Source organism: Sodiomyces alcalophilus, assembly GCF_042370955.1.
Source record: "Sodiomyces alcalophilus JCM 7366 unplaced genomic scaffold ACRALscaffold_2, whole genome shotgun sequence".
In the NCBI taxonomy this organism is placed as follows: Eukaryota; Fungi; Ascomycota; class Sordariomycetes; order Glomerellales; family Plectosphaerellaceae; genus Sodiomyces; species Sodiomyces alcalophilus.
In genome coordinates, this window is record NW_027263533.1 from 5,523,312 (window position 1) to 5,551,104 (window position 27,793).

Below are 27,793 nucleotides of genomic sequence, written 5' to 3' on the forward strand. Positions count from 1 at the left end.
ATCGAGGAGGAAAAAAAAAAACGGGAAACGCTCAAGCGCCAACGCCCGCCGCCACCACATCGCCTCGTCTTTCATCCATCTTGTCGACTTCGCAAAGCCGGTATAGTCGCAACCATTGTTGTCTATCGCCTATCAATTCAAGACTCCGTTGGGACTTTTTATTCGAACGACCTCGCCCGCTTCTCGCCATTTATTGTCTCCAGAGGCTTCACACTCGGCCATTCGCCAACCGCCCGCTATCGGACAGGCCCGCGGTCCTGAAACGAGTACAGACCACGGCTTAGGCGCTCGAGATTTTGCAATCCTCCACTCTGTTTCAAGGCCGACTTTTTCACTACGCCAACTCGACCTCTCGGTATTTGAGCTTACCCGACCCTAAGTTTAGGGACCTTGACGAACCACGAAGCGTTTTCCCCTTATGCTTCTCTGCCAGTGCTTCCCTTGGAGCTTCACCTTTAAGTGTGCGTGCAGGCAGTTTCTTGCTCAGAAGGAGTCGTAGACTCGTACCTGAGGATAGTTATCTTTCCAGCTCAGCTGCAACGAATCGTCTCATCTCACTTGTCACGGAACTCGTCTGGTTAATCGAGTGAGACGACTGGGGCCAGGCCAGCGCAACCTGCATCTTTCAAATCGCAGGCTCTTCCTTTGCGACACTCCTTATCCTCGGTGCCTTGCCCTATAATCGGGTGAGGCCTTGGAAGTAGATCCATGTCTACATTCACTGCCCTCAACGGGGCATCGCCTAAAGCCCTGGAGTCTCAAAATCCACCGGCACGCGAGGTCCTCAAGGCACCATCCGATGAGAATGCTAATAGTCAGCCCAGTCAGCCTGATGCCAAGCCATCGACGGCTGAGCCATCGAAGACTCATAGGGAAGCTTGGTCTGGAGACAGGCCCAACTACCCCGCTGCCAGCTATCCGGACATGGAGGGCTCTCACAAGAGGAAAAGGTCCGATTCGATTGAGCCTCGGAGAGAGAAGGAACCGCAGCCCATCCAAGAGAGAACCCCAGACACGACGACCCAGCCTCATCCCCTAGAACCACGCGATATCTACGGAACGTCGCAGCGCGACCGTGACGGTCGGCCGTACGCGGAGGAACCCCGGGAGCACGGCGAGTCGTGGTATGCACGACCGGGGCGGGATGAGCGAGGCTTCTACGACCAGCAACCTTCGGCGCCTTCGACTCGGGCCCAGGCGGAGGAGCATCCAGGCGAATCCGAAGCCCTCCGACGTGCGACGACGGCCCAGATGGAAACTCAGAGTGACTATGGCAACACGAGCCCCGACGGCGATGAAAAGTCGGCCGCGGCTTACAGCTCATACCCTCCGGGGGCCGCCCGCGATGCTGTACTTCAGCAGTCGGATCCGAAGAAGCGAAAGCGAAACTTTAGTAACCGCACCAAGACTGGCTGTCTGACCTGTCGAAGGCGAAAGAAGAAGTGCGACGAGCAGAAGCCCGAATGTGAGTTGTCCCCCCCCCCCCCCCCCCGACAGACGTGTCTAGACGTACGAGCAACAGCAGCAGCCCGGAAACCAGGCATGCTGACCAACGTGACAGGTAACAATTGCATCCGAGGTGAATTCGTCTGCGCGGGATACCCACCTCAGAGAGGCACAGGGTGGCAGAAGCCGGACAACAAAGGTGCCGCCATTCCGCTCGAATCCAAGGACCCCAGTTACGTGCCGCCTGGGGCCTATGGCATGCCCCAGCAAACCCCGTACGGCGGCCAGCCGTCCGTCGCTCCCAGGCGAGATACCTTGCCGCCGTATTCTCGAGGACAGCCTCTGCGCATCGACCCGCCCCAAGGACGACCTCTGGTGAACGAGGATGACCGGCCCACAGCATCCACGATACCCAGCGCCTCTGTGACGAGTCCGGAACACAAGCTATCGGCCCTACCTTACACGCCGGCCAACGTCTTTCCGACACCTGTCAGCGCCCAAGGGCCCCCGCAGCAGTCTGGCTTTTCCGAGAGGAAGGAGTACCAGCGCGTGCCACCCTTGCACGACCTCACCAGAACCGAGCCGGAGACGCCGCATCCAGGCAACACGCTACCGCAGATCAACATACTGCATGCGACCAGGACAAACAGTCCGGCGCCGCAACCACCGACGTCCAACGTCCAAGTCGCCGCCCAGCTTGCCCTTTCCCATGCCCAGTTTGCCGGCAGTAGGCAGAGGACGCAGAAGGAGGAGATGCTGTGCGGGAGACACTATTACCCTTTCGACAAGGAACTGGTGCTCGAGCGGGAGCGTTGCAGCGCCGCGTGCTGGCGGTTCAACAACTCGACGAATCCGAACAACGGCGTCTCGCCCGCCGAGCGTGCTCGCCTTTTCCGTGAAATCTTGCAGCCCCGCGACCCGATCCAGATCTCCCCCACCCTTGCGTCGCCGGTGACGAACATCGGTCGCCTGGGCGATAACGTCGTAGTGGAGGCGCCCTTTACCTGCGATTACGGATACAACATCACCATTGGGCAGAACGTCATCGTTGGGCGGAACTGTACCATCATCGACACGTGCGAGGTCAAGATTGGCGACAACTGCCACATCGGGCCCAACGTCAACATCTACACGGCGACACTGCCCATAGATCCCAAGAGGCGTATGGGAAGCAAGGGTCCCCAGCTCGGCCGTCCCATCACGATTGAGCAGGACTGCTGGATCGGTGGAGGAGCCATCATCCTGCCGGGCCGTGTCATTGGCAAGGGAAGCACGGTTGGCGCTGGGGCGATTGTGACCAAGGTACGCTTTGCTTGTTACTCCTTTTGATTTACTCTTCACTTGCAGCCGTGGGAGGATACGACGACGCTAACACGTTGACCTCGCTGACAGGACGTCCCACCCTTCACCATTGTGGTGGGCAACCCGGCTCGCGTTCTCCGAGGCATCTCGTCATGACACGACGGCTACCCACAGGTCTTCCGTGTTTCGTGACTATACATGTGCTTTTTATTGGGGTCTCATATTTTGTGCTCTCCGTCTATTTGTTCTCTTTGCTCTCGTTTCTGGCCGTGATACCCTAATGCACAAACCTGTAAAACCAGCATCTATATCAGTCTTGTTTTTTTTTTTAGTTTTTTTTTCTTCGTACCTTTACCGGAGGTGGCGGGATTATGGGAGGGAGCATGAGAGTTGGTTTTTGTGTTCTGGGGACACGCAGGGCAGATGTTGGGACTGATGAAAAATGGGGTGACGAATAACTGGCTCTGGTAGCTGATGAATCAATCTCTCGAGAGGTTTCGTGGGGCGCGCAACCGGTCGTTGTCCCTCGTAGATCGCTTGAACAAATGCAAATAATTCCCATACATGCTGTGTTTGTTCATTTTCGACGTCTTTGTTGGTTGTTGACCGTCGACTACAGTTGAAGCCTGCGCATATCACGAGTTGACGTCAAAGGAAGATGAATGCCAAGTTGATCATAGCTGATGGGATCTCAGATTGCATGTCATTTTAAGACACTTCACCTCGCTTCAATGTTAAGCCTGGCTCGTCTTGATCTGCTGGGATGTGTTTCGGCCGAGGGAGCCATTCTACATCAAGATGCGAGAACACGCTCCGTTATGATGACTTGATATATAATAAAGCATCACCCGTTGATCTTCTTTAGTTTCTACTTTCATTTCATCTTGGCCAAGTCCAAGTATTCGAGCACGCTTTTCAGGCAAGTTTCTATAAATGGGTAGCCAACACCAACAGCAACAGATGGAGCAAGGCGACGAGAAAGGAACGGGACGACAAGACACAAGGCAGGACGGCAGCACAATAATCGGACGTCTCCATATTTCGTTTCGTTATTCGGGTCGTTGGTAGTCTGTGGGATAATGACTCCCCTCTTAATGTATGCACTACCCGTATGTTTTCCCCCCATTCATCCCTATACGCCCTGAGAACGCCGATAGATGATGCCGTCGTCTTCACTGAACCATGGCCCCTTCACCCCGCACCGTCCCCCGAACGCCGTCTTTTAAGATTGATATCTACACCTTCGATCCCCCCCACCAACATGTACGCTTGCTCGTCTAAAGGGACGTGTTTGGCTTTTGCGGAAGTGTGGCCGGGTTGCCGTACTGCGGCAGGTGACCAAATGTCTGGCCCGCCGGTCCCTGCGGCGCAGCGGGCTTGCTAGGGATGTGGGGGAGAGGGTTCTGCATCGGGTGGTGATGCGGCGGCGTATGGTACGGCGGAATCGAGTTGTTTGACCCTTGCCGGGCCATGCCGTATGCTGCAGGCGGGACTTGCTGTTGATATGCGGCATATGCCAGGTGCGGCGATGCGATTTGAGGACTGTTGTGGTGGGACCCGGGGGCACTGAACGGCTGCTGCGGCTGCTGCTGCATCGGACCTGCGCCGGGGCTCATGCCGGGAGGTGGTGCCCCTCCAGGGACCCCACCAGGAACGAAAGATTGAGTCTTGGGATTAAAGGCATGCCTGTTATAACTGCCGGGAATCGGATGCTGGCTCTTCGGATCGTGCGGGTTAGTGTTGACAGGTAGCTGACCATACGCATATGGTACGGTGCCCTGGTGTGGCGGTGCCGACACGCCTCGCTGCGAGAAAGGGGCGGTCGTGGGGCCCGGAGCCGGCACAGGTGCCGGATACCCCTGTTGCCACCCAGCGGGCCCCGCAGGCACAGGAGCTCCGTACGCATTGGCCATAGGACCCGGGCCCATGTGAGGCGGTCGCTGTGAGCTGGGCTGAGGCTGCTGCGGTGATTGCTGATGCGGGAATTGTGACTGGGACTGATACTATCACCATCCATCCGAGTCAGTCCGTAGTCATAGAATAAGAGAAGACTGGGAGGAAACCAAGACAAATTGCTTACTGTTGATGGGTTCGGGTAAGGCGGATACCCGGGCATGGTGCCGGGGAGAGCCTGGCCCGTGGGTGTGTACACAGCCTGCATCTGGTTTCCATAGGGCTGGTGCATGGGTTGCTGCATGTTTGCCATATATTGCGGATTCGGAGGACCGCCGTACTGAGGCTGTGGTATCCACGACTGTTGAGGGCCGAAAGGCCCATACAGGTGTCTCGAGTCGAGGCAGTCTGAATCGTCTCGCCTCTGCTTGATGTTCTTATTCCGTCTATTGGCGATGGATTTTTCCTTTGCTGAAACCGAACTGGTGCGAGACATGCCATTCTCCCCTTCGTTGTCTGGTCCCATGATGGTTAGCGTTTAGCAACGGCGTGGGGAGACACAACTATGTGGTCATTTACCTGGAGACCCTTCTATCTTTTCAGAATTGCCAAAGATCCTCTCGCGTGCCTGCTTGTACGCCTCTTCGCGCTGCTCACGGGAAAGCCTAAAGCAGTTAGGTTAACTTCTTCATAAGACCCAAGGGGGATCGCAGAAAGTAGGCATACTTTTGGTTCGCCGGAACTGCCTTCTCCTTGGCCTCGTTGTTGCTGCCAACCTCTGACGTTGCCTTGGACGGCGTACCGCTTCCGGGTGGGAATTCGCCCTCTTCACCACGTCGCATAATCTTCTTTGGAAGCACAACAGGAACCGATGTCTCGACCTTTGGCTCCGGAACGCCGATGCTGGCCAGAGAGGGCGGGACCCTTGCGTAGGGTGTTCGGAAGATGCGCACTGATCCGATGCGTGGCTCGTATTGGTGTGTCATGTGGTAATAATCGGCCAGTTTGTGCGTGAGCATTCTACAAAACGAGTTTGACGGCGGAAAGTCCATAAACGGTTCCCTGGAGAAGAAGGAAGAAAAAGAAGTGCGGGTTAGCCATGCGTGCACCGTTTCTCCGCGTTGCAGTCTGAAGCGCTTACTTTGAGTTCTGTACAAACTTGATGAGCTCGGCCTCGAGCCGCAGCAGGAATAACCGGTCTTTCGGGGACGACATGGCGTCGAGGAGCTTGTCATCGGGATTCTGGCCGTGGACAGCATGCATGTAGTTAGATAGATCGGTGATTTTGGCCATGTTCGCCTTGGGCGCTGGCGGCTGATCCGACGAGACGCTCTGAGGCGTAGCGACACCCTGGCTAAGGGATCCGAGCATGGGTTGGGCAAGTCGCTTCTCGGGCATGTCTCCCAGCTGGATTCCCCTGGCTCGAGCAGCCAGGTCCGAGCCCATACGCGAGTTGGGAAGAAGAGGTCCTCGGAAGGAGAAGGAGTCGTCATCCTCGGCAGCGGCCGCTTTGACGCTGGCGCTATCATCTGGGCGAAGGGACTCCTTCTCGTCTAAAGCGAAGGTTGTCCCAGAGGTAATGCTTTTCCCATCCAGGCTGGGCGGCTTGGTGCCCAGTTCTGAGCTGGAGTCTGCCCTCTGCGATACGTCTGAACCGTCTCTATTTACCGATTTGGATCTGTCGGTGACATTGGAGCCGCTACCGTTGACGACAAGGCTGGGCGTTCGGGCGGCTAGCTTGAGCTCCTTGAGACCATCCACGACGGGGTCGGGAACTGCTGCTCCTCCAGAAATCGAAGAGTCGCCTTCAGCGGGTGATTTGACGGGGTTCGCCTGGGTGGTTGGATCGTTATTGGATCCATTCGCGGCGGTAGGCGAGGGTTCGGCCGCAGTCGTGGAAGCTGCTGTTGCCATGTTGTTCAGCTCCCCCGAAGACGGCGTGGGAACTCGGCGGGCGATGGAGATTGCGGCTTTCTCCGTCGAGGCAGAAGCGGCGACCTATGGGTGCAAACCAGGTCAGCCTTTCATATTCAATCGTTGGGCGGACATGAAGTGACAAAATGGAGTTTGGCGAGGATAAGGAAGGAGGCGGCTAACCTTGGCAAAGGATGGCTTGGGGAGGCCGGCGGACACCTGCGCGGTCTCCATGACTGGGCAAGGGATAGAGCGATTCCGGAGAGCCAGGGACTATTTTCCGAAGCTACAAACAAAGAACGACCACACCGCGGGGTATTGATTATCTCGTTGGCAGCAGTTGGATAAGGCTTGTGTGGCTTTGGCCTAAACGACAATTCACTTCCAAAGCGGCGGATGAAGAAGCGGATGAAGAGGCGGCGACCCGAAAAGAAAAGGATAGAAATCAGGAAAAGAACTGGATCAAGGCGGACATGCGGCGCGGGAAGACGGTGTTGTAAATCATCGTTGTAACAGCTGGGTCATCGTCGCTCAGCGCTGCTCGATGGCGGGGGGAAAAACGGTAAACTGCGCGTGCTGATCAGTCAATCGGTCTAGATATATTCGCTTGAGCTCTTGTTGGGGGTTCGAATTGAAATGGTGCGCAAGGACGGGGGGCCAGCACAACGCCTGAAACGGCCGAGGTGAGCACAGAACGGGGCTCAACTTGGGATGCGATAGCCCACGGCTGATTTCGGATGCAACGGCGAGCAGTCGAATAGATGAAATAGCAGCCAGAGGCGGTGGAGCAACCAGCACGCACGACGAGGAGGGTAGGGGAAGGGGAACGAAGAGAAGAGTCCAAGTTCCATCTTACCTGGGGACAGTCACTCGTTTGTCCGCTGAAACAAACGAAGCCGGGGTTGACTGAAACGGCCGACGGGGTACGATAGAACGAGTGCGTGATGAAAGAGGAGGGTCAAGGCTTTATGGTCGGTCCCCTGATACTGAGCATCCGCGACGGTCGTACACAGGCAAGCAGAGTGAAGGAAGCGAGGCGGGTTAGAAATTCTGGTGAAAGACGGCTACAGTACCAAGTACCAGCACTTGGGGGGTAAATGGCCTGTTGGGGCTTAGTGTCGGTACATTCTGTGGCTGACCGCGCACTTTGGCGCCACAATTTACAGTGCGTTATACTGTGCATGACATATTGTGCCCTAATAGGTGCGTACATAATTCTGCTTGTTTCCCCCTAGGACGCCAACGGACAACGAGGCTGACAAAAACGGGCTGGTGGTACCTAGATATGGTCGAGGTACAAGGTATACATGTACGATAGGTAAGGTACTTGGGTATTACTGATAATTGCACTCTTCTCTCTCCGCGGTCAGAGCTCGACACATCACTTCTTTACACCTATCACCACGGCATCGTCGAGTCTCACTGCTTCATGGGTAGTGGTATATCGTCACTTTTTTCACGTTGGATACATAGGCGGTTTTATTAAATCTTACTACCGGATATCTGAGATTGAACTACAGTCGTCACGGAGTACGGTACACACGCAAGCAAATGTATCGAGGCAGAGGAGGTCCTCGCCAGGCGACTCCAGCCCACGTTCAATGCCAAAAGTGCCTGAAGAGAGATATGTTCATGTCCCGCCCAGCCAGCCCCTCACCTCCGCCGGGGTGCGCCATCTACTGACACCCATAGCACGTCACTACTCATATGAATGCAAGGAGCCGGCCGAGGCTCGACCTTATGTGTCGCGGCCTTCACGAACCCAGCAGCTGCGTAATCCCAAGCTGGCGCCAAAACTGACCAACGATGTTCCGGACGATTTGCTACGCAAGTGAGTGTAATTGGCAAAAGATTCAAAACGTTTCTTAAACCTCTTTCTCTATGCTGTTCTCTAGCTAACATAATCCCCAGAAAAGGTGTTGCCGATGAGGAGCTGGCAAAGAGGGAGGCGGAGAGGGAAGCGGAACAGTCGAAACAGCGCCGCCTAAGGGAGACGGATGCGGACTCGGACGCGGACGAATCGCCAAGACGCCGGAGGTCGGTCTCATCCGTTTCCATCTCATCCACCCCCACCTACAGGTCACCGGCCTCACCTCCTCCCAGGTGGTCCAGGTCACCCTCCCCGCCTCCCAGGTCACGGGATTTGTCAAGCGGCCCATCTGACCGCCGCAGCGCCCACTATTATCGCCGTCGTCGTCGTTCGCCGAGTTCCGATAGCCACGATGACGAACGTTCGACATCTCGGCGATCCGAGCTGAGCCGGCCATCCGAGTCTCCCGCCCCTCGACGACGGCAACGATCTTGGTCCAGAGAAAGCCGATCTCCTTCCCCTCCTAGAGCCCAACGGGCCTATCGAGAAAGGAGCCCGGACTATGGGCGACACGACGGCAGCGCGAGATATGGACGGGACAGACGATTCTCGCCAGCGCCAGGGGGTTCGCTCCGGTCGAGGGACGCAGCGAGGTCGAGGTCGTTGTCGAGATCGCCCGTTCGGTCGGACAGAAGGGACTATAGTCGTGAGAGGCACCCACCTCGCCAAAGGATGGAGGACGCGCCAAGGGAACAGCCGCAGCGTCCGCCCCAGAGAGAGCCCGAGCGGGAGAGGAGCCTCAGCCCCTTCAGCAAGAGGTTAGCCATGACGCGGGCCATGAATATGGGTAGGGGTAGATAGACCCGGGGTATCATTACATCTACCTTGGGGTGGCTGTTCCATGGGCAGAAGCCAAGTAAAGGAGCCAAACAAAAAAAAACGACAAAAATAATCTAGTAACCGAAGCGTATCCGCTCTGCTTTAATCAAAACCCTCAAACGCCCAATTCGTCGTCTTCCCTGTCGCGACGTTCGTCTTCCTCTTCCTCCCTCTCTCGTACCCGCACTCCCTCGACCAGCGCAACACCATCTAGGCCTGATAGGCCTGACGCGTCTTGACCATCTGCACCACCTCCCGGAGACGCCGTCTTGTTCTTCTCTTTTTGCGCATTGGCGATCCTCTCCCTCACAAGCCGCGCAATGGCGTTGTCTGTCCGCGTGTTCAGAATCTCCAGTCTCTTCTCCAAGTCTCTCTTCAAATCCCAGTTGGGCTTTTTGGGCTGCAACTTGAAGAGATCGACTGCCTTGTCGCCCCGTTCCTCCTCCTCCGCCGCCTTCCTCACCTCGGCCTCGACTTCGCCCGCCTGTTCCTCGAGCGTCGGCTTGTCCAGGGCTTCTGTCGGCGGCGCGTCGAAGCCGAGCTTGGGGCCTCGCGTCTCCAGGTCATAGTTGCGGCCGGAAAGGTGTAGCTTGGCGACATCGGGCTCAGACGGGGGTGATGGTGACCGCGCAGACTCGGGGGGGACGATCTCGTCGGACGGTTGCTTTCTCTTGAGATTCTTGAGCTGCGCGAGTCGGGATTTTCGGTCTTCTGCGGCTGCGCTCAAGCTTAGGTGTGTGCTCGACATTATGGGTTGGGCTGCACGGCGCTTAGGTAGGCGGGTAGGGAACGAAATTCGCGGTGCGTTTTTTGTTTTCTTCCGAGTTCGTGTGTGAGACTTAAGGGAGGCCTTGCTGATGGTGCTGTTCTGTGATGATATGAGGAATCGAAAGCTTGCTGTCCGGGTTGTGGCTGAAGATAGAAACAAGCCACCCTGCAAGCTTTTGTTGTACTTTGTGGCTGGGTAAGGTGCGAAGTACCTGCGCATGCCTGACAGTCGGTACGTACCTCCGAACCCTTCCACGTCCAACGTCCATCTTATCGGCCGCCGTCCCCGTCTAAATTTCTGCGACAACTACCTACATCATCTTCCATTTCCTCTTCCTCCATCGCCCTTGTTACGTCCCATGCCGACAATGACAGGCGGAAAACTCAACGAGACGAAATCAAAGAGATAATGCGCCCCGGATTTATTTGCCGGTCCTGCCTATCGAGGCTACGCCAACGACCATGCCTCTCTTCCCGGTTCTCAACACATGCCCAACTCCAACTCCCGCCAGCGTCCCTACAACGAGAGGCTACCGAGCTACATAACCATGGTCGTATGAACTCGGACTATGGGACAGAAGCGATGAGGCGGATGGCAGACTTTTCCGCCAGCCCGCTTCCGAAAGGCACGCAGCTCCCTCGGTCCATATCAAACCTACAGGCCGCTGGACAGCCGACAGATTCACCTGAAGGTGATGCGAATGCCCCCATAGCAAAGCCCCGACGAGCCAAATCCACACCACGCATCCCTCGGCGAAATCACGGACTGCCACAAATGGACAAGCGCGACAGAAAAGCGTGTGCACAATGGAAAGCCGCAGTCCGCCGTGGCCTTCTAGAGGAAGTCCAACGGCCGGATTGGAAACCCTCCCCGGACCGCATGCCGCCAGTACTGCGACAGTTTCTTCATCATGATAACATTGAAGAGATGGAGGCTTCCTGGCAGGGCCGCCTGCTCGTCCGCCGTAAGAGGGTTTGGCCTTTTCTTATGAAAACCGCCCTGGAATGCTGCCCTGACAGAGCTCGCATGGTTCTGGAGGCGACTCTGACGCCCCTCCCGCCAGGGTACGCCGTTCAGGATGTGGTGACATTCCTGGCCCTCTGGCAGCGGTCCCTTCCGCCGGACGAGGCAGGGGTCCACGGCGACGCTCTGATCGACCTCGTGGTGCGTCTGTTGCCGTTATACTACAACCGCTACGACACACGTTTCGTCCTCCGCCAGAACACCATCTACCACCTCGTACGGGGCGCTGAGCAGAATGCCAAGGTGGAGGAATTGTACAACTGCCTCGTCATTCACGATCACAAACTCCACCCCAACACATTGTTGCAATTTGCCGACCGCTTCGCACAGGATCCCGAGCGCAAAGAGGTGGCCATACGCATGGTCCAGGCTATGGTTGACTCTGGAGGTGCTCAGCTGACCCCTGGACCATGGGCGAGATTATGCACCACTATACTATCGTTTGAGCCCGAGTATACGCCTGCGGAGCAGCGGGCCGCTCGGATATCCGCCGTCACGACGGCGTTGGAAGACTTCATCGAGCGCGGCCTGGTCCCGGACATCATTCACTTCACTTCTCTCATCCGAACACTATGCATCTTCGGGGAACTGCGCACGGCATGGCAGGTCCTCGGTATTATGCGGGGCCATAATATCAAGCCGGACGCAGTGCTGATGTGTACTTTGCTCCGAGGAGCCCGAGGCCGATATCTATCCAGGAACAAAGTCGAGCTCATCACGTCGCTGGCCGTCGAGAATGAGGCCGTCAACGTCCCCTTCTTCAATACCCTGCTTTCGAACATTCTGGCGGCCTCCATCACCGCCGCGAGGCGGTCAATTCCACCACGGCGGCGACAGCCAAGACGGATCACTTCGCCTCCTGAACCGATCCCCGCGTTCAAACCCATGCTGTATTTCTACTGTAAAATATTCCCGCTTGAGCCACTGCAGCGCTTTATACCCATCGACTTGGCTACCTTGGCCAAGGTCTCCCGCCCAGTCATGTCAGGCTCCACCTGGGAGCCCGTTACTCGGCTTTTCCCCCTGTTTGAGGATACGTCGGCTCTCGTTACCGAGAAACACGCGCCAACTGGCGCAACACTGGCGGCCATGTACCTGGCTTACGTGAAGAGCTTGTCGGAAGCCTCGAGCGTTCTCTCTCTGTACTCGTATCTGTCCCGGCTTATACAGAAAGGCGACCCCATTATTAAGAGCTTCATGGCGGAGAAGGGCACAATGCTGCACGATGCGATTATCAAGCGCCTTGCCGAGTTTCCGCATATGCTCCGCGCCGCGCTGGATGTCATGGGGGACATGCTCAAAAGCGACAGGGCTAAGGAGGAAAAACCTGGCACCGGTGGGAAAACCCCTACGCCATGCGCCCATCCGACACCAAGCGTATATACATGGAACATTGTCATGCACGCATGCATACGCCACGGTCAGCCCGAGTCCGGTGAACGCATCCTACACATGATGAGACAGCACGGTATCAGCCCAAACATTGTCACTTGGAGCACCCTGCTCGGCGAAGACGACCCTGGCGAAGGGACCAAGGGGAAAGATCCCATGTCTTCGCTCGCACAAGATGAAGCACCACGACTTGAACGCTTCGACGAGGATGGGGATGGTCATATGGACCGGCTGACACAAAAGATTGCAGAGCGTGGTTTTTTCGCCAGGGATCTGCCGGAGGAAGATCCGTTGGATTGGAACTTGGCGAAGCCCGCTGCTAGATTCTGAACGATCAATGTAATGCGACGGTGGCTTGTTTTCCCTTTAGGATCAAAGATACAGATACCCATTCGATATACCCCTCTTGCGCTCTGGGTACCATCTCTGAATATATAGAATCATCGCCTTTCTTTCACTTGTTGTTCTCACGCCGTATTTTGCCAGTGTTGGTTATTGCTCTCCGTTGCGTAATATGTTATTGACGCTGCGAGGATATCTTCTCAGAACAGTCAAGGGACGAGGTCACAAGATTAGTTCAAACAGTTGGCACCCTTATGCCGTGTGAGAGCGCGCGCGGCTCGAGTACGATGTTCTCATAAAATTCCATACCAGCTCACCCTGAACTAGTAGGCCTTCTAATCCTGACACTGCCATAACGCCATGACGGTTTTTCTTTGCGGATTCCCCCTGTAACACCAACATGCCATCATGTCTCGTATTTGGGAACTCGGGGCCCCCTCCCGCTGATAACATACTAAAACTTGCATGAATTGGGCCGCACGCTGGCGGTGGGGAGCATCAATGTACTTCCCTCCGTCTTTCTACGGGAAGCATGTTTGCTCCCCTTTTTTTCTCTTCTTCTCTTTATAGCCGGTCGAAATCTAGGGGAAAGCCACTCGTCGCTACCAAGTCCCCTTTTACTCGGCAGGTTCCCTGGGCTCCCTCTGATGACCTCCGCCGCGACCACCACCGCGGCCACCCCGCTTGCCTCCCCTCTGGCCGCGCTGGTCACCGCCCCTCTCACCCTCGCCGGTCTTGCCTTCTCCCTCCTTGTCGGCCGTAGCGAATTTCGCCGTGGCGAGGCGCTGGGAAAGGTCAATCTGGGTGCGGACGGTGTTGGCAAGGTAGGAAACCATGAGGACGTCCTGGATGTGGTTGTTGAAGTTTTGCTCGATCTGGGCGGGATCGACCTTGGGGGCGAGGGAGAGGGCGTTCATGAGGTACTGGCCGAGGGCCTGGTTGGGCTCCTCCTCCTCGTCGAGGATGCCGTTGACCCAGTCGGAGACGCGGTCGATGAGGCCGGCGGTCAGATCGAGGGAGCGGGTGAGGGCCTCGACGTCGGAGACGATGGGGGCGGCACGGTCCTCGGCATCCCGGGCCGAGGCGATGGCTTCGAGGGCGGAGCGCTCGGCACTGTCGCCTTGGACGATGTGGTGGGGCACCTGGATGAAGAGGCACGACTCGCTGGCGCGCTCGGCGTTGACGGCGACGGGGGCGGAGATGTAGGCGCGGGCCTCGACGTCGGCGGTGGGGTCGGTGCTGATGGTAAGGTGGACGGCCGGGTGTGGGAAGGTTCCGGTGTCCGGGGCGGCGAAGAAGTTCTGGATCAGGGCGGAGAAGGAGTTGAGCTCGTGGGTCGTGGTGTACCAGCCCAGGAGGGACTCGCGGGGCGACGCCCTGAGGGTGAGGGCGAGCATGTTCTTCTGGTAGTCGACGTCGACCTCGACCTGGTCCTCGTTTTCGGTGTGGGGGATGGCGAAGCAGGAGCGCACCTCTACCTCGGTACCATCTTCGGATCGGGTGCCGACGAGAGCGCCGATGACGCGGGTCGACTGGGTATCGCGGATATCACGGCGGACGGCATGGTCGAGGATGGAGAGGATGGCCTGAGTAGAGGGAAGGTTAGATACGACAGGGTTAGAGGATCAAAGGTAAGGAAAAGAAGAAGAAAACGGCCCGGCGACAACCGAGAGACTCCAAACAAAGACAGGCGACGGCTTGGACGTACTTGAGGTTGGATGTTGACGGTGAGCGGGGCAATGTTGCCTTGCAGGTTGACGGCCGCAGGCACAATGGGCCTGGACAAATGAAGGAACTTCTCAGATTCGACAGCCATGCTGGGCAGACGCCAGGGGGGGGAAGATGATGGCTGGAATATGAGGTTTTGTGAGTGGGAGTGGAGGTGAGGTGATGCGGGTACGAGGGCGGTTTGTTCCTTGTCTCTCCTGTCCTTCCCTTTTCCTTACGTTCTTCTCTTTCCCGCCTATGGTTCGCGAAAGGTGCAAAAATTGCGGTTATGGGGTTGTGGGCGAGATAAGCCACATTGATAAGGAGTGTGGCGGTCTGTGCCCCTCTGTGGCTGGAGCCGATAGGATGGGCTGGATTTGCCAAGGCGGGCTTAGTGGGGATCTAGGAGGTACTTGCTGCAAGGCTGAGAAACATTCCAACTTTTTTTTTTTCTTATCTTATCCTGTTTCCATTGGTAGTGAGAGTATCTAGTACGAAGCAGAGAAGTTCGTTGGGTCGTTGTCACGATCCTTTCGAGGCCACATCTTTTCGACTTATAATTTTTGACTTCTAAATTTCCGGCGAGACATTGAAGAACCCGGATGTAATCATGGCACCAGGAGCCAGAGGATCCCGAGGGGGCTCTCGAGGAGGACCCCGAGGAGGATTTCGAGGAGGATCTCGAGGCGGCTTTCGGGGCGGATCTCGAGGTGGTTCGCGGGGCGGAAGGGGCCGAGGCCGTGGTGGCAGAGCTAGGGGAGGTTCAATGGCTACCGAGTCATCACGTTTCACTACCAGGCTAGGAGAGAGGGAGTAAGATTGTGTTCATCTTCTCAAGGACTGAACTCTCCATGCTGACATCTCTACCAGGTCATCGGATGAGGACGACTCCGAAGCGGAGTCTCATGCTTCTGCTTCTGAAGAGGATGAAGACCTAGACCTGGATGACTCTAGCTCCGACGACGACGAGGATGGGGAGAAGGCCAACGCGCGTCCTCACTACATGACTCTCATTCAAAGTCTCACCGAGGACTCGGAGCGGAACCCAAAGAGGCGCAAACTGGACAACGGCACAGCAGCGGAAGCCCTTGAGACTCAGCAGGAACCAAGCGGGGAAGATGACGAGGAATCCGACGAAGAAAAAGACGTCGACCATGCTGATGAACCCGAGGAGGACCCGGCAGATGCTTTGGCCGAGGCAGGCTCTGAGCACGAAAGCGACGACGAAGAAGTCGAGGATGCGTCGGATCCTTTCGATGGCCATTACTCTGTGCCGGACCAGGAGCTGACCGCAAAAAAGGTCAAGGCAATCCAAGATGGGAAATGGGCGTCGAAGCGCATCGTGACGAAGCTCTCCAAGGCCGTCTGGATGCTACCAGAGGTGGACGGTGGCGCTGATGAAGCGTCGCTCCCGACGCCGATCGCGGGATCACACGCCTTGAGGCTCAAGCAGAAACTAAGTGACGTGGCGTCCCGCAAACTACCATCCTTGGACGGCCTACAGCAATCTCTCGCGCCCATCATGTTCAATTACCATGATATTTTATTTGGTGCCCGGAATGTCGGGAATGCGGAGCAACTCAGGCAGCTGACGTGCCTCCATGCTATCAACCATACCCTGAAGTACGATTACTTCTTCTCGCTCTCGTCGCTTTGTTTTGGTAGATAAAGCTAACCCGCCCACTTAGGACGCGAGACCGTATCATCAAGAACAGCTACAGGCTATCCAAGGACGAGAACTCGTCCCTCGAGCTGAGGGACCAAGGCTTTACCCGGCCCAAGGTCTTGTTCATCCTTCCGACCCGGCAGTCCTGTGCCAAAATAGTCGACATGATCGAAAACCTGCTGGAACCGGACCAGAGGGAAAACCGGAAACGCTTCGAGGACGTATATGTCGACAAGTCGGAAAAGTTCCGCGACCAGAAGCCGGCCGATTTCCTGGACCTCTTTGACGGCAACGACGACGACATGTTCCGGCTGGGTGTCAAGTTTACACGCAAGACGATCAAATACTTCTCCCAGTTCTACAACTCGGACATACTGATGGCGAGCCCGCTCGGTCTGCGCATGGCTATCGGTTCCGAGGAGGACAAGAAGGCCATGGACTATGATTTCCTCAGCTCCATCGAGATGGTGGTGGTCGACCAGGCCGACGGGCTGCTGATGCAAAACTGGGAGCATGTCGAGTACATCTTCGAGCACCTGAACCGACAACCCCGGGAGTCCCACGGCTGCGACTTTAGCCGCGTCCGGACGTGGTATCTCGAGGACTGGGCCAAGTACTTCCGGCAGACCATCGTCTTATCGCCCTTCATCACACCCGAGCTCACCGAGCTGTTCCGGACCCAGTGCCACAACTGGGCCGGCAAGGTCCGCTTCCAACCCGATTATCAAGGCCGGCTACAGCAGCTCCCGGTCCGCGCGAGGCAGACCTTCTCACGCTTCGAGTGCAACGCCATCGGGAAGGATCCGGATGCGAGGTTCGCCTATTTCACCTCGGCCATCGTGCCGTCGCTGGCCAGGCGGGCCCGGGAGCTCAAGGGCACCCTCATCTTTGTGCCGTCCTACCTCGACTTTGTGCGGGTGCGCAACTACTTTGCCACGTCGCCAACCACCGAGGCCATCACCTTCGGCACGCTCTCCGAGTACGCCGAGGCGAAGGAGGCGGCCCGGGCGCGCTCGCACTTCCTCAGCGGCCGCCACCAGGTGCTGCTGTACACGGAGCGGGCCCACCACTTCCGCCGCTACAAGCTCCGCGGCGTCCAGCGCGTCATCATGTACGGGCTGCCGGACAATCCCGTCTTCTACGAGGAGATCGCGGGAGGGTACCTCGCGAGGAGCGAGCAGGACATGAAGATAGAGCCCGGACAGGGAACCGTGCGGGTCATGTTCTCCAAATACGACGGGATGAAGCTGGAGCGCATAGTCGGGACGCAGAGAGTTGGAAAGATGATTCAGGAAAAGGGCGACACCTTTGACTTTGTTTGAGCGTTAGATTCCCCTTCTGCCGTCCGTGCCAGCTAGGTTCTGAAATACTCTGTTCCAACTTGTTTTACATACGAATAGACCATCTAGATGTACGTCCCTTGTGGCCTAGTATCCATACATAGTGATACAGTGGGGAGTGCCGTGATGCTGACACGGCAATCCGGTTCCCCTTTACAATCCCTTCATTGCACGTCCTCGCGCCAGACGGAACCAAATAAAGTGGTCGTCATCTCTTCGTCGTCTCTTTTCCTCGTCCACTTCCCTCCCCTCCCATTCAATTCCCGCCCAACTCACGCCTGATCAGCCTCGGCTCCTTTAGCCGCCCGATCCCTTTTCTTGCTTAGCTTCATCTTTTGCCTGAAGCTCTCCACGAGGCTGTCAAAGCCCTCCTTGCCGTCCCGCCGATACCGCGTCACCTTGGCGACGTTCTTCTCGGTCAGCTCGTTGAGCCGGGAAATGCCATTCTCTCGGGCCCGCGCAACGGTCTTGGCCGTCATCATAAAGCGCACATCGCGGGGGCCGTCGACAAACTCGAGGATGGCCGACGGCGCCTGGTCGTACTTGTTCCGGGGTTCGGTGCGGAGGACGCGGGTGTAGCCGCCGGGGCGGTTCATGTAGCGGTCGCGCAGCTCGCCGAAGAGCTTGGGAAGGAGTTCGTGGGGTGTCTGCGTGCGGGTGGTTGTTAGTCTAGGGTTGAGAGGTGCGAAGAGGCGAAGGGGCAAGGGGGGAGCCGTACGTAGAGAATGCCTTTGGCTTTTTGACGGGTGGCTTCGTTGTCGCGCTTAGCGAGAGTGATGAGTTTGTCGGCCAGGCGCTGGGCCTCCTTGGCCTTGGCCCAGGTGGTGTGGATGTGTTCGTGAGCGACGAGGGACGAGACGAGACCGCGGAGGAGGGCCTGGCGGGCGGCCGAGTTGCGGCTCAAGTGCCTATACTTGACGAGGCCGCCGGCCATGGTTGTAGTTTGGTGGAACTCTGTCTCGTATTGTATGTGGCCTTCGCTGTTCTATTCCGGGAGACCGAATGTGAATGGCTGATGGGAAGAGTGCCGATATGGGGAGGTTGAAGGAGGTTTGTGAAGCTGTCGCGAGGATGAAGCCCGTGAATTTTCTGGCTTCCGGGTTGCCGCTGAGAAAGACAGTTGGTGGCAGCTGCTAACTGCAGCGACATTGTCTGATGTATCTTTCTTCTTATCTCAGCAAGCTCAGAAAGCCCTGTGGGTACGTACTGCCTAGGCAAAAAAGGTCTGAGCTTGCTGAGATCACTTTCTTCGTACTTCGTACTCCAGGTACAAAGGTACTTCAATTCAATATCCACAACTCCCACGTCACACTGTATGTAGATCGGCCCGGTGCTTTTGAACCTCAACCCACACCAACCACGGGTCGAACAGCATAACGACCGAGGACAGCTTTCGTGCCGACTCAATCGCGACATGCAAGTCTCAGTACTGCTTGCACTTACACGGGGGATATCCATACAAGCTTGAATATTCTTCAATTGGGCGTCTTTCGTCAAAACATCCATTCAACTCGCGCACATCGGCGAAGACCATGGGCTTCACAACCGGTTTCGTTCGTCCATCCATCCCCACAGCCACTCCTAACTGACCTACAACTAACCGCTTCACTCAGACCGGCGGCGTGACTGCCACACTAGGTCTCGCCTACCTTGCCATCTACACCCACCAACGCAACCGAGAGCAGCAATCCGAGATTCTCCGCTCGCAAGCCCGCGTCCTCGACTCCCTTCTCGAGCCGGTGGTTTCCATCCCGCCCCCGAGAAGGTCAGAGATCGAGGCCGCCCGCCGCGCCAACCTCGTCGACGCCGCCAAGGATCGCTGGAACTCGGAGGTGGCCAATGCCGTGACGTGGGCCCAGCGCACCGACTGGACCGAGGTCCGCGAGGGTCTCGAGGACGGCGTGGGAACAGCCTGGCGCAGGGTATTCGGAGGCGAGCCCGCGCACCAGGCCGAGGCGGTCGCCCAACGCGTCGTTTCCGCCGGCGAGGAGGCCAAGGGGGCATGGGAGCGCGCGAGGGAGAAGACCCTGGCCGCCGCCGAGGCCAGGGCGGAGGAGGCGAGGGTCGGGGCCGCCAAGAGGGTCGAGGAGATGCAGAGGGCGGCCGAGCGGACGGCGGCCGAGGTGCAGGAGGCGGCTGCCCGCGCGGTCGACACTGGAATAAAAAAGGGGGAGGCCCTGCTGGATGGAGCCGCCGAGGCCATGTCGGTGCAAACCACCAGCACTGCTGACAAGACATTGACATCGGCTTCTCTTTCGCCAGTCGAGAGGGCACTGCAGCAGCGGTATGAGGCGAAGCCGCCGGTGGAGAAGAGCGTCGAGGAAGTGCTACAAGAACGGTACCTACCCACAGACGCGAAGGACCATACGCAACTACGGGGCATTTAAACGCCATGGACATGGCCGGTAGAGCGAATGTGCTTTGCGCAGTTCCTGAGGAGAGCCTGTTTGTTTCCGGTCTTGGAGGGAACATGCCGGATCACCAGTGTCGAGAAGACTGTACCACCAAGCAAACATACTATAGACGATAGGAACTTGGGTGTTTCTCCAGAATTCAATAGCGTTCTCTTCCACAAGTCCTGGCTTTGATATGAGTTTGCAATCTATTCTAGTCTCAGTTGACATCCCATTGTGGGCTGCACCGACGACGGTCATTCAGCCGTCTTTGACCTCGGATCTTATGAATGCTGTTCGTCCCTCTTAGGCCAGATGCCATGGGGAATGGGGAAGAGGCAAAGTATTGGAGATGGTTCTGGCAGGACAAGACAGAATATGGGTGTCGCAATTGGGAACACCGGAACTCTCCCGGGTATTACATTCATTCTGGCCAGATTGGCGTGGAATCAATCAAGAAAAACACATGAAGCCTCCCGTACAGCCCACATCGTACACTCCACCTAGATACACATACCAGCCATATATACAATCCTCAGCAAGTAAAAATGATCAGCTCAAGACCTGAAGCCTGATCATTTCCAGGAGACCTCGTTCCCTTGCCACAAAGAGGCCAGCCAGCGCTATCGCCCACCGGAAAAGGGCGCCCTTGAAACTGGCGGCGCCGAGCCCGATAAACAAACCAAGCCAGTAGCGCAGGCCGCGGATGGGACGACCGGCGCGGTCAAAGTTGGGGCCAGAGGGGCCCCTGCGCCTCAGGCGGGCAAGCTCCTTGGGGGAGTATGGCATGTAGCGGACACGTAGCAGCTTGTCAAGCCAACCGGGCACGGTGGCGACGCTGCGCCGGTGGGTGAAGACGTCGAACGAGGCGCGTCCGCGGTAGGCGCCCGTGCCGGAACTGCCGACACCTCCGAAGGGAAGGGTGGGGATCGAGGCGTGGGTATAGCCGTCGTTAATGGTAGCGCCGCCAGAAGTGACACTACCAAGGACTGGAAAGAGTTCAGTATGTGGTAAAAAACCAATGAGGGGGGACTTGCAACGGAGTATACAAGGAAACGACGGCAAGATACTCACTTTTCTTGGTCTCCTCTTCATTACCAAAGGCAAAGAGGGCCAAGGGAGTGGCGCAGAGCTGGTTGGCCCAGTTGATGGCTTCATCTAGGGTATCGTACGGCAGGATGGCAAAGACCGGGCCAAAGGTCTCCTCGCAAATGACAGGATCGTCAATGGAGTCCACCTGCACGATGGTGGGCTCGATGAAGAGGCTGGCCTCATCCGTCGCACCGCCCATGACGACCTCCCCCCGGGTCGAGTCGAGCATCTTTTTAATGCGCTCAAACTGGCGCTGGTTGACGATCCGAGCAAGATCAGGGCTGTTCTTGGTTCCGCTGGGGAAGAAGCGCTTGTGTGTCTCTTTGAAGGCGGCGATGAGTTGGGGGACGATGGTGCGGTCGGCGAGGACATAGTTTTGCGAGAGGCAGACCTGGCCGGCGTTGAGGGCCTTGGACCAGGCCAGGCGGCGGGCGGCAAGCTTGACGTCGGCATGGCGGGTGACGAAGGCCGGGTTGATACCGCCGAGCTCGAGGCAGACGGGGGTGAGAGTTTCGGCGGCTTTCTGGGCGATGATCTTGCCGACGTGGGTGCTGCCGGTGTACAGGATCTTATCCCACTTGACATTCAGGAGGGCCTGGGTCTCGGGGATGGCGCCATTGACGACGGCGGCGGCGGAGGGGTCGAGGGCCGTCTCGACAATCTTCCTGAGAACCATGGCGGTGTGGGGGGAACCCTCGGAAGGCTTCAGGACGGCGGTGCAACCGGCGGCGATGGCGCCGATGAGCGGCACAAGGGCGAGCTGGACGGGGAAGTTGAATGCGCTGATGATGAGGACCATGCCGAGCGGCTCCTTGCGGATGTGCGGGCGCATGAGGGCGAAGGTCAGCGGGGTATCTTCGCCGGGCTCGTCCTTGGCGAAGCGCTCGAGGTTCTTGATCATGAAGAGGCAATCATTGGTGACCCAGTCGATCTCGCTGACGAGGGCCTCATGCTTGGGCTTGCGCAGGTCGGCGTGGAGGGCATTGCAGAGCGCGGGGGTATAGTCCTTGACGGCCCAGTAGAGCTTTCGGAGCTGGACCAGGCGCCACTGGAGATCCTTGGTCTTGTTGGAGCGAAAGGTGGCACGGAGAGTATCGGTGACGCGGGAGATGTCCTCCATCGAGGTATGCTCGAACTCGGGGATTTTGAGATCCGCGGGGCCTGTCATGTTGGTCGGTGCCGTGAACTAGGTGAGGTGAAGTGATGGTAATTGGATGATAACCAGCTCTTGACCTCAAGAGTGCTGAGCCGCGAAGTTGACTTGTACCGCCGACTTTGCTTGCGACTTGTCAGACAGAACAAGGACGTCGAGACGTCAAGACGTCAAGACGTCAAGATGGCGAGATGGCGAGATGGTGAGATGGCGAGAGGACTAGACTAACAGAAATGGGTTTGATGAGGGAAAGAGGGGCGGATAGAGGCGTCGATTGAAACGAAGAGTTGAATGTAACGGAACTGAATGGAACACCTGGAATAAGACAAGGTCGTCTTAACAACAGCTACACGATGTACGAAGTATGGCAAATCGAAACAGGCGTCGTGTCTTGTGTCACGGTGATGTTCCAGTCGACGATGCATTTACTCCGCATTAGAAAGTGCCGAGGGGACAGCTAAGAAGCATGTGACTGTCACGTCACGGTCACATTGGTAACCAGCTTAGTAATATTGGAGCATGACAGTACGGTACGACGTATGCTGAGTAATACCCACGGCAGCAGTTATTCTCAGGTACTCAGAGTATGTGAATGTTGACAGCTTGTTCGGAGTATAAGTACACGGTCGATATACATGACTTGTTACACAGCTGGAAACCTCAGTTCCAGCGGATCATTTATCCCTTGCACCCTGCAGACACTCAACATGTGCCTTGCTGTGCCCTCCAACCTTCAGGTCTACCACCCTCCAGAAACAAGGGCGAATTCTCCTACCCTGTCCTGTCCCGTCCTGTCCCGTCTGCGTGGGCTGCAGGCGTAGGACATAGATAGGCTCACCTCTACAACGTCCTCTCCCTATCGTTGCTCGCATGGGTCGGTCTCCGGTACGCGGACAACATCTCGGCCACGGCCTCCTTGCTCAGCGCCTCGTGCTCCCTGGGACCAGTAGCCTTGTCGCCCTCGGTCAGCTGCGCCGCCTCCTCCCCGCCGGCGTCCAGCAGCATCGCCTGTTTCCGCACGGCCGCCAGTTCCTGCTTCCGCTCGGGCGTCATCCGCCATTCCTTGGGGAACTTGGGCTTCTTCTGCACCTTGTGGTGCCGCGTGTCCAGGGGAATGTCTTCGAACGTGTCGCTCGGGTCCTTTGTCACATTAGCATCGTATGTAAAAGACGTGTGGGGGTATCATAGTATATCGTTATCGTACCTTTGCCGTGGCAATCAGCTTGCCCACCAGCTCCGTCAGGTAACGCTTGTTCTGTGCGGCGTGGTCGAAGCTCTCGCAGCTCATCTTCACAATGTCCTTCTCGGGATTGAGGCGAGGTCCGGCCAGCTTCCTAAGCTTGTCCCGCTGCGTCGGCGTGAGGTCGAGGTCCGAGGGGGAGAACTGCACCACGACCTTCTTCTCCGCCGGGTGAAACTCGCCCATGTACGTCGTGTATCGGAACCGAAGCACTTGATCCGATGTCGGCGGCTCAAAGGGCTTGGCCAGTTCTGTGGACGAGCAGAGATGCGTTAGTTGGCGAAACAAAAGCTACGGGAAATGGCAACGGCTCAAAGGAGTATCTGGGGAAGGGTGATTGTGGGCTTGCAGGCCTTGAACATACTCGCTAGCAGCGGCATCTCCCACACCGCAACTCGGGCATAGTGTCTGTGCTCCCGAATCTCGTCCAGCTTGCCGTGCGCCATGGAGGTAATGTCATTCTCGTCAAACTCGTCGCCCGTTCCCTCCGTTATGGTGTCCGGGTCGTCCTCATCGTACCAGAACGACCGCCTGTTGGGCCGCGGAGCCGCGGAGACTAATTTGTCCTCCGAGTCGAAACCCATCTCCTTGCGGAGTTCGGGCTCCTCGCTCTCGAGGAACTTGTTCAGCGTGAGGGCGTCTCCCTCCGCGCTCCCTTCCCTCACAATCGCCTCGAGCTCCTTCAGCTCTTCCGGCGACAGATCCTCAAAGGCATCCTCAATGTGCCGGTAAGGGCTAGGTGCCGACTGGCCGTCTCCGTCTTCACCGGGTAGGTCGTTCTGAGCCCATCGCGTCTGGCTGGTCGTGAACGCTCGACGTTGGACGATGGTGCGGCGTAATGGGGTTTCCACTTTCGGGGTCGCACTGGTAGCCGCGACCGGAACCCGCCGGCATGTTCGAAGGCATAGCCTAAGGGCGTGTCCCGCAGCTGCTGACATGGTGGTGGTCGAGCAATTGCAGCTGCATAGGTCGAATGTTCAGGAGCTGTCGCGGTGCAACCTCGATTCCTAATTTCCGTCCCAGAAAATTTGGCGCGAGTTGATGTGCAAGCCACATGTGACTAAGCCACATGGATCGAGCCACATCACATCGAGCTTCCGATAAGCAGGTACCCAAGTACCTTCTTACCTCACTGCCTGCCTACCTACCTACTTCGTACATCTTCAACCTTAGACTCCTTCAACCTCACATGCCTCCATATGCCTACCTCTGGCAGTATAAAATATATGAAAGAACAGGTCTCGGCTGAGACTTGATGATGATGCACCCCATTTCCTCTTTCTGAATATACATGCTCCATCACACAATGTCTACCGTACAGACGCCCCACGCTCCGTCTCGCCATTGCCTAGTCACCGTTGGGGCGACAGCTCGCTTCACCCAGCTTCTCGCCGAGGTTCTGGGACCGCCTTTTCTCTCGGCCCTCCGCCAACACGGCTTCACCCACTTGAACATTCAATGCGGCAAGGACCTGGATTGGTTCCGTACCACCATCAGCGAGCTGTCCCCCGAAGACACCCAGGGCCTACACATCACTGGGTTTGATTTCGTCGATGATCTGACGACCGAGATGGTCAAGTGCCGAGCCCAGGCACCCTTTCGTGATGACGGCGTCGTTATTTGCCATGCAGGTAAGCAGAATTAAAAAGAAAACAAGCGGAGAAACACACGTATTGAAAAGAACCGGAGTCTCGCACTTACACCCTTAGGCACCGGAACTCTCTTGGACGGCCTCCGCGTCGGGCCCCCCCTCATCGTGGTCCCCAACCCGACGCTCAAGGACAACCACCAAGTCGAGCTCGCCGAAGAGGTCCAGTCCCAGGGGTACGCCATCTGGGGACGCCTCGGCCAGATCGACCACGCCCTCGGCCAGTCGGAGCTTCTCCGCGATAAGAACGCCCAGAAGTTCCGGCCGCATCCCGTCTCCGCGTCCGGCATCCTCCAGGAGGGCCGCCGTCCAGGGGAGCCCATCGACGTCGACCTGTGGAGCGTCAGCGCCGCCATGATGAGTCGCTATCCGGGCACAGGCGAGGGCAATCAAGTTCCCACCTTCGCGGCTATGCCGGCTGCAGAGTTGAGGAGGGAGGAGGCGAGTCAGATGGCATTGGATTAGGAATTCGCATGGACAGCTGCCGAGCTGTGATCTGTCTTGGCTACCTCTCCCACGGCGTATAGGACCAACCTATATCGTACCCAGTGGATGACTTTTAAAGCAACGCAATATGCACAAGGATACCCATTGTTTTACGGGCGTACGGATCTCTATGGCGTGGACAAAGGGGGAAAACTGTAATCGGTTGTATTTATTCATGATCGTTAGGCCGCTTGGGCTTTCAAGACCGTTACATAACTACGGCAACGCAGGCGTAGCCCAAATCTTGACAGCCGCATCCCATCCGACACTCGCAACCTTACCACCTGCTACCCACGCCACACCCGTGACACCCTCTACGTGCGCGATTTCGGCCTTGACTTTTCTCCCCGGATTGGCCACGCTGTAAATGATAACGTCCGCGCCGCGCGAACCCGACACGACGTGCGTGCTGGCATCGTTCCAAGCTATGCAGGTGATCTTGTTCCTGTTGTGCGCAGCCCATCGATCGGTGCACTTGCCTGCGATTTCCCACGAGCTCGTGTCGTACGGGTCGATGCTCCCATTGCCATTCCCCGCGGCCAGATACTTACCGTCCTTGGAGAACGACAGGCAGGAGATGGGGTGCGTCGACCTATCCAACGACTTGGTCTCGGACAACGTGCCGTTCGAGTCGGCCGTGTAGATTTTGACCGACTTCCCCGACCCGGTCGCCACAACGGAGCCGTGCGCCGCAATCGCACCCGGAGTGTACCCAGAACGGTTCTCGGCAACAAGCTTATCCCCTCGATACACGTCCACGCCGTCCACGGTGGCCACGAACGTGAGGCCACCCGCGACGGCGACGCCCTGGGGTTGCGACGAGAGCGACACAGCTTCCCCGACGTAGGAGCCGGTCGACTCGTCAATCGTCCTCAGCTTGTCGTCCCAGCCCACACTGACGGTCTGTCCGTCGGCTGCGGCGAATTGGGCGACCTGATTAGTGTGGCCTTGGCCCTCTACCGCGGTGCCGACTCCATTGCTCACATCCCACTTGCATACACGGCCGTCGAAGCTCCCGCTCCACAGCGTCTGTCCCTTTCCATCCGACGAGGCGCCCAGGGCGGTGATGCTCTTGTTGTGGCCCTGGATCACCTTGTGTGCCTTGTCACTGCCCTCGTAGAGGTAAAGCAAATCGCCGTCACGGTTGATGCTGATAATCAGACCGTCACTCCTGCCGTGGACCCAGACGACGCCAAATTGCTGGCCACCCAGGTTCCACGTATGCTTGGCAGGGCCCGGCTCCAGGCCCCAAAGTTTCACAGTACCATCCGTGCTGGCGGTAACAAATCTCTGACTATCCTTGGCCCACGACACGGCGAGGATGCTGCCCTTGTGTTCCCCGTCGTTGATCATCACGGTGGGTTCGCCCGTCTTTCCGTCGTAGAGCTGAATACGGCGGTCGGCGCCGACGGTGACAAGGTGAGAGCCGTCGGGCGAGAAGGCGGTGCCGTAGATGAAGTTGCTGTGGACGTTGGCAATCTTGGCGTTGAATTTGAAGGGGGCGCCGTGGAAGAAGCACATGGTGCCATCGTCGGAGACGGTCGCCGCCCGCAGTGGCCGCTGCTGCCGTAGGGCGATGGCATTGATGGCCTTGGAGTGGCCGCTGATCTCGCCGGCGGAATTGCCGCTGTCGGCCGTAATGCAGTGGCCGAACCGCTCGCTGCCTTTGCCCACGGCAATAATACGCTGCGAGTCGCCGTCCCAGGCAATATCCTTGATGGGACCCGAGATGATAGGGTACTCGCCTGCCGTGACGATATCAGCTGGGCCGCCCCTCTTCGATCCGAGCCTGTACCATACCCTTGGTGTTTACCGCCTCCACAGCATCCCATATTCTTACGTTCCCGGCTCTGTCGCCGCTGGCCACGTAAAAGCCACTGGGGGAGAACCGTGCCACGGTGGTGGTTGCATTCTTGTGGCCGTTGTACTGCTTGCAAACGGACGGGTCGTCGATGGATCGAATATAGATGGACTTGCCAGACTATTTGATTCATGTTAGAATCATACGCACCATGATGCGTAAGATGGTATTCGGACTTACGGCGTACGCTATCCGTTCGCCCTTATTGTCAACAGAGAGGGGGGTCGGTTGCAATCCCTCGTCTGTGCCCAACGGGAGGATGGCCGGGGCCGGGGCGAGGATCTTCTCGATGGTAAGAGACATTGCGTGAAAGGCGGCTGGGTAGTTCAAGTTTATAGAAAGGGTTCCATGTATGTTACCACTTGCAGAATGGCTGAAGGAAATATCCTGCAAGTCAGAGGCCTGGGGAATGTTCAGGAAGCGTTACACGCAGCAGC

General features: G+C 57.3%; 12 protein-coding genes across 12 annotated transcripts; 5 read left to right on the top strand and 7 right to left on the bottom strand.

Annotated features, from left to right (window-relative positions):
* Positions 1–708: 708 nt before the first annotated feature.
* Positions 709–3,313, top strand: ACRALDRAFT_2134206 (uncharacterized protein; the record flags this gene model as incomplete). Its single annotated transcript, XM_071024074.1, has 3 exons — positions 709–1,465; positions 1,562–2,748; positions 2,839–3,313. The coding sequence occupies 3 exons, from the start codon at positions 709–711 to the stop codon at positions 2,902–2,904; spliced, it is 2,010 nt and encodes a 669-aa protein (XP_070878073.1). The 3' UTR covers positions 2,905–3,313.
* Positions 3,314–3,722: 409 nt separating this feature from the next.
* Positions 3,723–7,561, bottom strand: ACRALDRAFT_1080624 (uncharacterized protein). Its single transcript, XM_071019050.1, has 7 exons — positions 7,412–7,561; positions 6,739–7,122; positions 5,783–6,639; positions 5,368–5,703; positions 5,221–5,306; positions 4,829–5,157; positions 3,723–4,751 (listed from the first exon to the last, which is right to left on the bottom strand). The coding sequence occupies exons 2-7, from the start codon at positions 6,787–6,789 to the stop codon at positions 4,026–4,028; spliced, it is 2,385 nt and encodes a 794-aa protein (XP_070878074.1). The 5' UTR covers positions 6,790–7,122; positions 7,412–7,561; the 3' UTR covers positions 3,723–4,025.
* Positions 7,562–8,664: 1,103 nt separating this feature from the next.
* On the bottom strand, positions 8,665–10,075 carry ACRALDRAFT_1062120 (uncharacterized protein). The gene has a single exon (XM_071016539.1). The coding sequence runs from the start codon at positions 9,990–9,992 to the stop codon at positions 9,360–9,362; it is 633 nt and encodes a 210-aa protein (XP_070878075.1). The 5' UTR covers positions 9,993–10,075; the 3' UTR covers positions 8,665–9,359.
* A 26-nt stretch (positions 10,076–10,101) lies between these two features.
* ACRALDRAFT_1092660 (uncharacterized protein) lies at positions 10,102–12,882 on the top strand (the record flags this gene model as incomplete). The annotated part of the gene is made up of 2 exons (XM_071019625.1): positions 10,102–10,200; positions 10,242–12,882. 2 exons carry the CDS (start codon positions 10,102–10,104, stop codon positions 12,756–12,758), a joined length of 2,616 nt encoding a protein of 871 aa, XP_070878076.1. The 3' UTR covers positions 12,759–12,882.
* Positions 12,883–12,953: 71 nt separating this feature from the next.
* Positions 12,954–14,745, bottom strand: ACRALDRAFT_1080627 (uncharacterized protein). The gene is made up of 2 exons (XM_071019051.1): positions 14,479–14,745; positions 12,954–14,356 (listed from the first exon to the last, which is right to left on the bottom strand). Exons 1-2 carry the CDS (start codon positions 14,584–14,586, stop codon positions 13,388–13,390), a joined length of 1,077 nt encoding a protein of 358 aa, XP_070878077.1. The 5' UTR covers positions 14,587–14,745; the 3' UTR covers positions 12,954–13,387.
* A 498-nt stretch (positions 14,746–15,243) lies between these two features.
* On the top strand, positions 15,244–17,465 carry ACRALDRAFT_1069188 (uncharacterized protein; the record flags this gene model as incomplete). Its single annotated transcript, XM_071017639.1, has 3 exons — positions 15,244–15,290; positions 15,348–16,100; positions 16,166–17,465. 3 exons carry the CDS (start codon positions 15,244–15,246, stop codon positions 17,463–17,465), a joined length of 2,100 nt encoding a protein of 699 aa, XP_070878078.1.
* Positions 17,466–17,833: 368 nt separating this feature from the next.
* ACRALDRAFT_2066726 (mitochondrial 54S ribosomal protein bL17m) lies at positions 17,834–18,417 on the bottom strand (the record flags this gene model as incomplete). The annotated part of the gene is made up of 2 exons (XM_071022089.1): positions 17,834–18,130; positions 18,202–18,417. Coding segments are annotated over 2 exons (513 nt in total), but the record flags the coding sequence as incomplete, so codon positions are not given.
* A 598-nt stretch (positions 18,418–19,015) lies between these two features.
* On the top strand, positions 19,016–19,870 carry ACRALDRAFT_2041071 (uncharacterized protein; the record flags this gene model as incomplete). Its single annotated transcript, XM_071021120.1, has 2 exons — positions 19,016–19,036; positions 19,097–19,870. 2 exons carry the CDS (start codon positions 19,016–19,018, stop codon positions 19,868–19,870), a joined length of 795 nt encoding a protein of 264 aa, XP_070878080.1.
* A 558-nt stretch (positions 19,871–20,428) lies between these two features.
* On the bottom strand, positions 20,429–22,136 carry ACRALDRAFT_2100126 (uncharacterized protein; the record flags this gene model as incomplete). Its single annotated transcript, XM_071022996.1, has 2 exons — positions 20,429–20,865; positions 20,951–22,136. The coding sequence occupies 2 exons, from the start codon at positions 22,134–22,136 to the stop codon at positions 20,429–20,431; spliced, it is 1,623 nt and encodes a 540-aa protein (XP_070878081.1).
* Positions 22,137–22,663: 527 nt separating this feature from the next.
* Positions 22,664–24,370, bottom strand: ACRALDRAFT_1080632 (mitochondrial 37S ribosomal protein mS35). Its single transcript, XM_071019052.1, has 3 exons — positions 23,726–24,370; positions 23,326–23,612; positions 22,664–23,261 (listed from the first exon to the last, which is right to left on the bottom strand). The coding sequence occupies exons 1-3, from the start codon at positions 24,297–24,299 to the stop codon at positions 22,962–22,964; spliced, it is 1,161 nt and encodes a 386-aa protein (XP_070878082.1). The 5' UTR covers positions 24,300–24,370; the 3' UTR covers positions 22,664–22,961.
* Positions 24,371–24,667: 297 nt separating this feature from the next.
* ACRALDRAFT_1069193 (glycosyltransferase family 1 protein) lies at positions 24,668–25,474 on the top strand (the record flags this gene model as incomplete). The annotated part of the gene is made up of 2 exons (XM_071017640.1): positions 24,668–24,992; positions 25,071–25,474. The coding sequence occupies 2 exons, from the start codon at positions 24,668–24,670 to the stop codon at positions 25,472–25,474; spliced, it is 729 nt and encodes a 242-aa protein (XP_070878083.1).
* Positions 25,475–25,711: 237 nt separating this feature from the next.
* ACRALDRAFT_2041074 (uncharacterized protein) lies at positions 25,712–27,659 on the bottom strand (the record flags this gene model as incomplete). Its single annotated transcript, XM_071021121.1, has 3 exons — positions 25,712–27,240; positions 27,296–27,476; positions 27,537–27,659. The coding sequence occupies 3 exons, from the start codon at positions 27,657–27,659 to the stop codon at positions 25,712–25,714; spliced, it is 1,833 nt and encodes a 610-aa protein (XP_070878084.1).
* Positions 27,660–27,793: the final 134 nt, after the last annotated feature.